The 11,575-nt window shown below is 35.2% G+C and overlaps 2 protein-coding genes across 3 annotated transcripts; one reads left to right on the top strand and one right to left on the bottom strand.

Moving 5' to 3' along the window:
* Nucleotides 1-3,534: 3,534 nt before the first annotated feature.
* LOC105142058 (ferric reduction oxidase 8, mitochondrial-like) lies at nucleotides 3,535-7,513 on the top strand. Of its 2 annotated transcripts, XM_011049509.1 has the most exons (9): nucleotides 3,535-3,650; nucleotides 3,788-4,232; nucleotides 4,471-4,567; nucleotides 4,646-4,831; nucleotides 4,916-5,153; nucleotides 5,318-5,651; nucleotides 5,744-6,002; nucleotides 6,110-6,831; nucleotides 6,930-7,513. In XM_011049509.1, exons 2-9 carry the CDS (start codon nucleotides 4,049-4,051, stop codon nucleotides 7,109-7,111), a joined length of 2,202 nt encoding a protein of 733 aa, XP_011047811.1. In that variant the 5' UTR covers nucleotides 3,535-3,650; nucleotides 3,788-4,048; the 3' UTR covers nucleotides 7,112-7,513. The 2 variants fall into 2 exon arrangements, with proteins under 2 accessions (XP_011047811.1, XP_011047810.1); XM_011049508.1 differs by lacking the exon at nucleotides 3,535-3,650 and having other exon boundaries at nucleotides 3,672-4,232.
* Nucleotides 7,514-9,313: 1,800 nt separating this feature from the next.
* LOC105142088 (L-type lectin-domain containing receptor kinase S.1-like) lies at nucleotides 9,314-11,571 on the bottom strand (the record flags this gene model as incomplete). The annotated part of the gene is given in 1 exon segment (XM_011049547.1): nucleotides 9,314-11,571. A coding segment is annotated over 1 exon segment (1,959 nt), but the record flags the coding sequence as incomplete, so codon positions are not given.
* Nucleotides 11,572-11,575: the final 4 nt, after the last annotated feature.

Raw genomic sequence — 11,575 nt, 5'->3', positions numbered from 1 at the left:
ACATCTAGTTCTTGGTCAAATGCATAACACTCCGGTTATCATAATGTATAACAATCAACTCATGTGACAAATCAAGATTGTCAACAAAACCTCTTATCTATAAAGCTTCTTTAACTACCTTTGTCAATGTCATATACTTGATATTTGTTGTAGACAAGGCAATAACATGGATTGTAAATTTCTTTCTAACTAATGACGCACCTCAAGAGAGTAAAAACATAACTTATTAATGATCTTCTTATATCCAAATCATCAGTGTAATCTGAATCTATAAAGCTCTTAACACAACTTCTAGTACTACTATCTCTATCATATACTAAGTCAACATTTATATTACCTCAAAGCCATTCAATTGTCTACTAGTAAACTTTACTAAGATTTTTTATAAACTTGATAACCATACTAATAACATATGAAATGTCTAGATAAATGCAAACCATAACATATATAATGTTTCCAATTGCACTATTATATGAAACACCTTACATGTGCTCTTTTTCCTCCTTAATTTCTAGTAATAAACTTAAAGATAACCTAAAATAGGCTACAAGTGGAGTACCCACTAGCTTGTAGTCTTGCATACCAAAACGCTTAAGTATCTTTTTAAGATACTTCATCTGTGATAAATATAACTTGCCAATGTTTTAATCTTTATGTATCTTCATATCTAAAATCTTCTTAATTGCACCCAAATCTTTCATCTCAAACTCACCACTCAACTAATCATTTAAACTATTGATCTTAGATATGTTCTTAGAGATAATCAGCATGTCATAAATTTACAATAATAGGTACACAATTAAAATATCACATGAGAGCTTTTTGAAATACATACAACTATCATAGTCATTTCTAAAATAACAATGTTCAAGTATAAAAATATCAAACCTTTTATACCACTGTTTTAGTGATTGCTTCAAACTATATAATGATTTCTTTAATAAACACAAATTGTCTTTTTTGTCTTGAGAAATGAAATCCTTTAGATGAGATATATAGATCCTATTCTCTAACTCATTATGTGAAAAAGTTATTTTGACATCTAGTTGCTCAAGCTCTAAGTCAAACAATGCTACCATAACAAACAATACTCAAGTGGAACCATGCTTCACAACTGAAGAGGATACTTTATTAAAGTCCATACTATAAAGCTCTTGGCAACTAGACTTGCTTTAAACCATGCATTATGAACCTTTGGAATTCCATCTTTCTTCTTGTAAATCCATTCACACCCAACAAACTTTTAGGCCTATGGTGGTTTAACAAGCTTCCATACCTGATTATTATAAAAAGACTTAATCTCTTCATTTATAGAAAACATCCATTTGAAATATTATTTGTAAGGAATTGCCTCTTTATAAAAATAAAGCTCATGATTATCAAGATTATCTGTAACATTCAAGGCCAAATCAACTCGATGAGCATAACCATACTTAACTAATGTTTTTATCCGTCTTATTTATCTTTATATAACAATATTATAAGGTTTTTCTTGAAATGCATTTTTAACAATAATATCTTGCACCACTTCCTCAACAAGCTCAACTAAAGTATCTTCTTGCATTGTTTTTTAAGCTCTAACCTCAAGCTCCACTTGTTTGCTAGTAATATAATCCATCTCAACATCAATATGAGTCAATTTTTCAACTCTGTAGTTTAAAAAAGTTTTGACATGTTCGCTAGTAATATAATCCATCTCAACATCAATGAGTCAATTTTTCAACTCTGTAGTGGATTAAAACTATCATTTTTATATAACAAAATATTAATGAAATGATTATAAAATAGGGGTAACAAACATAATAAAATCAAAGTCTGATGATCATCTTTAACCTTAACATTAATATTTTATAAATTGAAATTATTCTTTTTAATATTAAAAATGATGTATAAAAAATTAAATTTCATTCTAATTTCTTTTTACTATTTCAAATAAAAAAATTAAAATTAAAAGATCGACCTCTCTAATTTGACTTCATGCCTCTCATTTCTAATAACCAAACATCATATTAAAGAGTTTTGGAGTAAATTATTGATAAAAAAAATCCCATGTCATGAACAAAAAGCTTGTATAATCTTCAAAGATCAATAATTTGAGATAGATTAATGAATTTTTCAAAAACTACATATACAATAAACATAATAATACTCTTCATAACCAAAAAATAAAATATATTTTTTTAGAAGTTATACAGTGTTGGGTTAGTTATCTACACCAATTGTAATGTGATCCAAAATTAATCATTTAATTGTTTGTAAGTTTTTAATTTGATTATATACAACAATATTTTGACTTATATATTATTCTAATAAATATAATTGTTTGTAAATTTTTAATTTAATCCCCTTGAATTATTTAATAAAAGAAGCTATGTTTGTCCCTTTTGCAAGACGGAACATGTCTCTCTTGATTTGGTTTGTCAAGATGATCTCTCTTGATTTGGTTTCTTCAAGATTTTGTTCTTCAATCCTACCTCAATTATCATATTTTGATTTTATTTTATGTTTTTTTCTATCTTATCCTACTTCACATGCTTTTCTCTACAGACAAGTCAGCTATCAATCTCCCACTTGAACAATTATCAACCACATGTGTATATCAGGTGTCAACAAAATGCAAAAGTTGTCAGAATGGTCGGCGCCCACTTGGCCTAAGGCCTAACTCCGTCCCCTCTTTCTAGGAAGAACAGGGGAGATGATATCTCTTAATAATCATGACTCTTTTATCTACTTATTCCTAAGAAATAAGTCAAAAATAAAAATAAAAAAATAATTAAATAAAAAAAATAAAAAAAACAACCAATTAAACCTATTAAAATTTAAAAAAATTTATTTGATTTAATTTATTTTAATTTAAATTTTGTAAATTTTAAACTAAAAAACTGAACTATACTAAATTCAAATAAAAAAAATCTAATCAAATCGAGTTAAAACTTAACTAAATCTGAAAAAATTAAATTCAAATAAAAAAAATCTAATCAAATCGAGCTAAAACTTAACTAAACCTGAAAAAATTAAATCAACTTGAAAAATTAATTCAGCTTGAAAAATTAAGTTATATTAATTTGAATTTATTTTTATTTTAAAATTTAAACCGAACAAAACTGGTTGATTTAAATAAATTACAGTTTAAATTTTAAAAAAAATTAATTTAATTATATTTTTAATTAAAATTGAACCAAATCAAACTAACAATAATAACACCGGCTGCCTCTTCCTTTCCTCCTCCTACAAAGTTTGATGCCCTCAAAGGCAACAAATAATCAATAAAAGAAATATTTTGTAATTAATAGAAGAGTAACGACCAAAAGCTTTTTAAGTTGGGGCAGTCGGTCTAGCCATCAACGGAAGACTCCACCAGCCACTTTACTACATGAATTATATTTCAAGTTGGACCACACAGCATATATGATTGGACTCCTCTAAACGGTAAGCTTAACCTGCATCACAAATATGAATCCACGCCCTTTCTGTATTTGCAAGTGATTATTTCTATATACATAAAGATTTCAATATTGACCAAGAGCAGAGCAGAATTATGCGAGGAGATGAAAAGAAGAATATTCCCATGACAGACATCAAAGTTGGTGTGGGTGCACCATCAGCCCACTATCTGATGTCAAGAGTTGAAAGATGATTATAACAGAAAGGTAAAGCTGCCATTCAACAACATAAGTGATAACTCATGACAATGTGCACATGAACGGAATCTATAGACGTCGTATGCATGAATTAAGATCTCTTGTAATCGATTCCATTACCGTCACCTAACTAAATCTTGATGCAGGCTTCTTCAAGTGTTTGCTGCTGTGGAGGATATTATTAGACTGCTGAAATTTGAAAAATCATATAAACACACGTATATATATCGATGTCAGAGATTGCAGATCATACTGCAGTGGAATCGGGATTGCACTTGACAACCATAACCAAATCGCCATGTAAGTGAGTGGCACTTGTGAGAGGTAGTGGGGCTATGTGTAATCTACTAATGGTCTTGAAGTTGAATTGTACAATGTTCTTTATATAAGGAATACCTTTCAAACTAATGAAGTACAGATCAGAAATAGTAGCCATGACAAAGGCCATTCTTCTTGCTCTTCTCAAAGTACTGATGATCATAATATTTGCTGGTTGGATTGCTCTGTGGCTTCTAAAGCCTACTGATCTGTGGACAAGCAAATGGAAAGGAGCTGAAGATAGTGCTAGGCACGCAGTTTTTGGCTATTACGGTCTGTACTTGGATTTGCCATCTGAATTGGTTTTTGCTTAGTGCTAAATCATCTTTTTTATATATATTAATCTACACACTTATTCTCTGGCATGGCAACATCAGCTATCAATTTATAGAATCAAGCAAGAGATGTCATCTGCGTGCTCATTCTTATTGAAAAACATAAAACATTCATGATGGCAATTGCAGATGTTGGTATCAATGCTTATATTAGTATAATACTGAATGCACTGCAGGTCTCAACTTTGGTGTATTCACATTTCCTCCTATTGCCTTGACCATAATTGGATTAGTTTACTTGGATTTGGTTACGAAGGAGCCTCCTCGTAGCAGGTAATATGGTTGTGAAATTAGATCATGATCTCTAGAAATCAATGGCTTACTGTTTCTTATGATTAACATGGATGACAGACCAGCAAGGAGTGCAACTGTTGGTTTCTCAAATCCTGTGGTGGTAAACAGCTTTGTGGGAATTTTATCTAGCTTAGAGATTCTGGCAGTGTTTCTTTTTTTCCTCTTTCTAGCTTGGACTTATTATGCCCGCATCAGTAATGACTTCAAAAATTTGATGCCAATCAAGTCACTGAAGTTAGATTTGTGAGTTCTAATAATCCTAAAAAACATTTGGTGGATACTAAAAATCAAGAGTAACACCATTGCTGATGTTTACCTGTATTTCAGATGGCAAATCAAGTATCTAAGAGTGGCCACCCGATTCGGATTGCTTGCAGAAGTCTGCCTGGCTTTGCTTCTTCTTCCTGTTTTGAGGGGCTTGGCCATATTCCAGTTAATTGGAATCCAGTTTGAAGCTTCAGTACGATACCATATATTGCTTGGGACGTCAATGATATTTTTTTCCACAATTCATGGTGCAGGCACTTTGTTCATCTGGGGAGTCAGTCGCCATATTCAAGATGAGGTATTCTATTTCCTTTCTGCTTTCCCTCTTGAAACAAAACTTGTAGTCTGTTTCATTGGTTCAATTTGCATTTTTGTGATTGAATTTGGTATCTTCCGTTGTTAACATCCAACCTATCCTTTTCTTCTCTGTTTTAATCTTTTGCTATGAGTTTTCAATAACAGATATGGAGATGGCAGAAAAAAGGACGGATATACCTGGCAGGAGAGATTGCTCTTGTCACAGGACTGGTAATCTGGATCACGTCACTTCCTCAAATAAGGAGGAGGAGATTTGAAATATTCTACTACACACACCATCTATACATAGTCTTCCTAATATTCTTCTTGTTCCATGCTGGAGATCGGCACTTCTACATGGTTTTTTCTGGGGTATTTCTCTTTGGTCTTGACAAGCTACTTCGAATCTTACAATCAAGACCACAAAGCTGCATTCTCTCAGCACGAATATACCTAATCCCCAGCAAAGCCATAGAACTTACGCTGCCAAAGGATCCAGGTAATCTTTTCAGCCTTCCCGGTTACAATCATGCAAATTAGTGTTATGGCAGTAAAACTTCTCTCATCAAACATCTTTCATACTAATTGCAGGATTGAAGTATACCCCAACAAGTGTTATATACATGAAGATACCAAGTATTTCCAAGTTTCAGTGGCATCCCTTCAGTATCACTTCTAGCTCAATTAATGATGATCACACGATGTCTGTTGTAGTAAAATGCAATGAAGGCTGGACAAGTTCTCTCTATGACATGATACCAGCAGAGCTTGATTCAGATACCAGTGCTATGAACTGTATACCTGTGTCAATTGAAGGCCCTTATGGACCTGCTTCACTGGACTTCCTAAGGTTTGCAAAAAAGAACCTAGTATTGCAGACAGAAGAAGAATTTACTTGAACTGATAATGAACTAAGGATGATTTTCGAGATTGTCATTTGTTAAGAATATTTTGCAGGCATGACAGCCTACTTATGATTGCTGGTGGAGCTGGGATAACCCCATTTCTCAGCATCATAAAGGAAATTGCTTCCATAAGCAGCAGCAGGTATAGATTCGCCACACAAGTTCAGCTCATCTATGTCGTGAAGAAGTCACAAGATGTTTGCCTGTTAAACTCAGTTTCTTCTCAACTTCTGAATCAGGCATCCACACAGTTGTCTCTAAATCTAAAAGTTTATGTAACACAGGAAGAGAGTTCCAATGCAACAGTGATAGGATTAGTGAATAACTTCTCTCTAGCGAGAACAGTTAACTTTAGCACCGAATGTTCAAATTATGCAGTGCACGGACTAGATAGTTCAATTTTGATGGCTGCCATGGTCGCATTATCCTCCATTAAGTTCTTAGTTTCTCTTATTTTCTTTAATCGCATTTTTGTTCCCACTGAAATGAAGAGTCCTGCCTCACAAAAGATGGTTGTTCCGTCAGAAAACAAGGCCTCAAAAGAGAAGACTCCCTCTTCAGTTGTTGATCTACTTCTCCTAGCTTCTTTCATCGTAGCTCTAGCTTGCAACACTTTTTTAGCAATTATCTTGAGATGGAAAAGGCTCAAGAAAGATATTCCAGCAGTGTCTCCAAAACAAGATAATGAAGCCACAGAACTAGCAGGTTCAGTGGAGGCAAGAAGTACTGTTGAGGAACATGAAATTCATTTTGGAGGAAGGCCTGACTTTCAAGGTATTACTGTTCTATCTTTTTCCTACAATTCTGCAACATTCTATTATTTGAAATTTCTGCTTCCAATTACTGTTTGTGTAATTGCATGTTTTAAACAGATATATTGTCCAAGTTTCCAAATGAAACTGGTGGATCTGATATTGGAGTACTGGTGTGTGGACCGGAAAGCATGAAGAAGTCGGTCGCATCATTATGCCAGTTGAAGTCTCAGGGACTCAACATTGGTGCCAAGGGAAAGAAACCGTACTTCATTTTCCACTCCCTTAACTTCACTCTTTAGCCTCACCGTCCATACACAAACACTTGACGACATGTAAACAATAGCATCTGGTTCTAAATAAAGGATGCCTTCATTCCACTTTGTACATATTTCATCGTGGCATCATTTGAGAAAGGGCTTGAGCAGTTAAGCTGAAAGCTTGAGCATTTAGATAAGTTGAATGGATGGGACTTTATCATAGTGCTTTGCCTGCCAATCTACAATTCAATCATGGCCCCAATTTCAGAAGAATACTCTTATCTCAACCTCTTGTGTGCCAGGCTGAGGAAGATTTGGTAGTGAATGAGAGAACACCCTCGTCCACTATGTCTTGGGACAGGCTGTACGAGTATAATGTTCATGTGGCTCTATGATGTACCTTCGCATGGCATTAGTTATATCTCAAACTAGGCATTAGTGCTAGTCTAATGCCTAGTCATTCATGTGTTATGGCTAAAAATTATGTTAATGTTATGAAGCTTTTTCGCCAAAATGCAATTAAATCCTAATCCATGGGGAAATTTCGTCAAAAAATTAATTTAATTTAAAAGTAAGGTTATAAAATATTATTATTATTATTTAATACATTCCCTTTAATAAAAAAAAATTAAATTTAAAACTTACAAAGTTTTATATTGTTTGATTTTTATTAAATAAATAAAAATAATAAAACTTAAATTTTAACCGTTTTATTGTTAAAACTTTAATATCATATTAAAATACTAATTCCACTAAAAAATAATAATTCAGCTTAATTTTGAGTAATAATTCAGCTTAATTGAGTTTTAACCTATTAATTGAGTTCTGATATATAATTAAACTATTAATTGAGTTTTAACTTATTAATTGAGTTCCGATATATAATTAATATTATTATTTAGGTAGCCGCCAGTAAGACATTTCAAGGACAATCAGCCACTGCAATTCTGGCATCTCCACAATACCATGAGCAACCCAATATCCAGATTTCAAAAACAATTAGCTTGAAGTTATGGAACTTAGATCATTTCCTCAACGCCACCTCCCCTGCTCCGGTCATTAATCCCCAGCAAAGAAACAAACAAAAAGGACAATCATTCAGTTTGGATCCTCTCTTTCCTTTTACCATGGACATGCCCTAAAAATCAAGTTTCACTATCTTGGGATATTCTTGAGAACAACTGAGGTATCTTGATCAATTTAGCTCCGCTTATCAATTTAAACCAGCTGAACTTCAACAAGAACTCATAGCAGTGGGATACGGGTTCAAATCAAAAGCAGAGACACGGATACTTGCTTCCTTATCCTTGATTCTCTAGTGGAAAATTATCAAACACAACTTAATACACAAATGGAAGCAAGATAAAGAGCCATATATTATCACCAGAAGTCATAATTGGATTGGCTTTAAAACAGGAACCTTCCTTTTCAATTGTCATTATATTTCTCTGTAGCCACTGCAAACGGCAAGGATAAGACAGTAACCGTTGCCAATGGGAATCTTGCAAGCAATAAATGATAAAAAAGGGTCCTCCATTAATCAGTCATGAGCTGGACTTGGTCCAGTCTGAATTATGCCTGGTTAACAAATGATCCACCGCACTACAAACGTTGCCTTACAAAGTTGCTTGCCTTTAATTCATTGACCATGTAGTGAAAAATTAAAAAGGCATATTTAATTTAAGATCCCTAAAAAGAAAATGGGACAGCCTACTTGCCTTGAAATATTATGTGCAGTCAACTTTTTTATAGAAAAGCTAAAACTTGATTGATCAAAGATATTATCTTCAGAGGAGACTTTTCTCATTCAATCAAAAAATGCTAAACATGTAGGATGAGGATTAATGGGCCAAAGATCAAGTCCCACAAACTAATGGGATCTTGCACATCAGTAAACACACCCCTCACTTTGAGAGGGAAGGAGAGTGTTTTCTTACATGGCCACATCTAGCATCAAACAATAGGACCGCACAAATGTTTCTCTTACAGCACGACAGGTGACTCCATATTCTAATTTGAAAGACAGTCCATGTCTGCCCTTGCCAATTCTATCATCCAAGGAATCTGAAGAGATAGAAGGGCTTTTACATTGCATAGAGAGTTCCCAAGTCATTTGTCCACTCTATATTTCTATATGTTTGTTTCTTCGGAATGGTTCAATTCTTATATTTTATTAGAAATGAGGATCAAAGACCATTAGTCAGAGAGAAGTTTCCGGGCTACTTGTCTGCATAAAGTGAAAAATAAGGAAACCTCCTCCAAATGTTTATTTACGTGAGTAGAACAAACTCATGCTTATTCTCAGACGAATGTTTTGCTAGTCTTTATTAAATTACAAATGCTATATGAAAAAAGAAAAAAGACTAGCAGAAAATCTCCAGGGATACTGCTTGAGTTTGAACTCTGGACATGGCAGCCATAATTTACCAGCAGTGGATTTTTTTCAATATTTAACGCCAAAACTCAATCAAATTAAGGTGCCAAAATTTCAATACCTACCACCACAAATTCAACCAAGAAAAAAATTCATAGAAGAACTATATTCACACCTGCGGTTCACCTAGCGTTAGAGCCACCTCTCCACTGCCATGATTACTACCATCACCGACTCTGCCACCACTAGCCAAAACATTCAACAACTCAGCAGGTGCTGCAGCCACATCTTCCCCAACCAAAACTGCCACCACCTCCCGCATACTAGGCCTCCTTTGGGAATCAGGATGGCAACAAACCAATCCAAGCTTCAACACCAACTCCATTTCCTCTGCCACAAACTCCCCCTTCATTCTTTCATCCACTGCCTCGACCACCTTCCCTTCAGCATACAGATCTCTCACCACGTCAATCAGCACAGAATCCTCATCCTCGTTTGATCCCATTTCAATCGGCTTTCTACCACAAACCACCTCCAATATCACAACTCCAAAACTATAGACATCACTTGCGGATGTTGCTATAGCCATTGTTGCCATCTCAGGAGCCAAGTATCCCAATGTACCAACTACTCTAGTTGTATTAGGTACTTCATTGTGACTATAAAGTTTTGCAAGGCCAAAATCTCCAAGCCTGCCTCGCATATCTGAATCTAACAATATATTGCTTGATTTAATATCCCTGTGCACAACTACCTTTTCCCAGCCATGATGGAGATAGTTTAATCCTTCAGCTACATCAGCAAGGACTTGGCGGCGTTGTTGCCAGTTCAATAGCTTCTTAGGCTTGCGGAATATGTAACGATCGAGGCTGCCATTGGGCATGTAATCATAAACAAGCATAAGCTCATTGGATTTTCTACACCAGCCTCGCATTTGGACTAAGTTCTTATGTTGCAGCCTGCCCATACTCGATATCTCAGCCATGAACTCTCTTAGACCTTGTTTAGAGTCATGATTCACGCATTTGACAGCAATATCAGAATTGTTTGAGAGAGTTCCTCTGTACACTTTCCCAAATCCACCCGAGCCCAAAAGCTGATCTATGGAGAATCCACTAGTGGCTTGACTTAATTCTCCATAGGAAAATCTATGAGGCCAATATTCAAGCTCCCAATCTTCAATCTCATCCTCTTCTGAATCTCTCAACTTCTGCTTATACCAAAACCAAGAAACCACAAACACGCAAATCACAAACAAAACAACACAACTAATCGTTATCCCAGCAATAGAACCAGCTGACAACGAATTCGACGAAGATGGTAGGCTAAAAACAGGCAAATTCATAACATTTATATCTCTAGCAGCACCTGTATCACTAAAACTCCAAGCTAAAATCCTTTGTGCTTCAACCCAGGTAGTTTTTGAAGCGGAAAACCCCACATACATCTCCTCAGAAGTATAATTCGCAATCACAGGATCTTTAAAACTAAGTATCGGCACAGATGGGCGAGAAACACCAACAGGAGCTACAGTAACATTAATCTGAAAATTAGGCCCATCGAAATCAATCCACGCTCGGACATTCTGACCGTTTCCCATACTGACAGGCACAAAGCCAGCAGTAGAATTGTATCCACCGGGCTTAGTTAAAGCAGACACAGGGTTGTTCAAATCAATACCAATATGATTCCTATCAGGATCATTAAATTCTGGGTTCTGCCCAGTATCAAATTCAACAGCTAAAAGTGGCGCCGCTGAGGGTACAGTTGTATTGGTAAAAAGACCAAAGTATTGGCCAGTAAGAGCACCAGGTGGGTTAGTCCAGTTAGAGAGAACAAAAGCAAGACCAAAGCCAGGACTTTAAGCAATGTTAGGCAATATGGAGAAGACAAAAGAAGTTGAAAAGGAAGAGAGAGTCGTTGTTGAGTTCTGGGTTTGTTTCATCTTGATTTTTGTCGGATAAAAAGCACGTCCAAGTGGGTTCTGGTTGGTATCGTTGAGGAGTCTGATCACCGAGGTGTCGACCCTGGCATCTGAGATTAGAGTGACTCCAGGGTTTGTGGCATTGAAGGAGTTAAAGAGGAAGTCAAGGACAAAACTGGGATAAAAGAAAAAGAAGAGGAGGAGAGGT

The sequence above is a fragment of the Populus euphratica genome, unplaced genomic scaffold, assembly GCF_000495115.2.
Source record: "Populus euphratica unplaced genomic scaffold, PopEup_1.0 scaffold222.1, whole genome shotgun sequence".
NCBI lineage: Eukaryota > Viridiplantae > Streptophyta > Magnoliopsida > Malpighiales > Salicaceae > Populus > Populus euphratica.
The sequence above is the reverse complement of the archived record's forward strand: the minus strand, read 5'-3'. Positions and strand labels throughout refer to the sequence as shown.

Coding starts and splice junctions, on each gene's coding strand:
- LOC105142058 (XM_011049509.1), top strand. CDS start 4,049: ATGAAGTACAGATCAGAAATAGTAGCCATGACAAAGGCCATTCTTCTT. Junction 4,568..4,645: donor AAGGAGCCTCCTCGTAGCAG/GTAATATGGTTG, acceptor CATGGATGACAG/ACCAGCAAGGAGTGCAACTG. Junction 5,652..5,743: donor TACGCTGCCAAAGGATCCAG/GTAATCTTTTCA, acceptor TACTAATTGCAG/GATTGAAGTATACCCCAACA.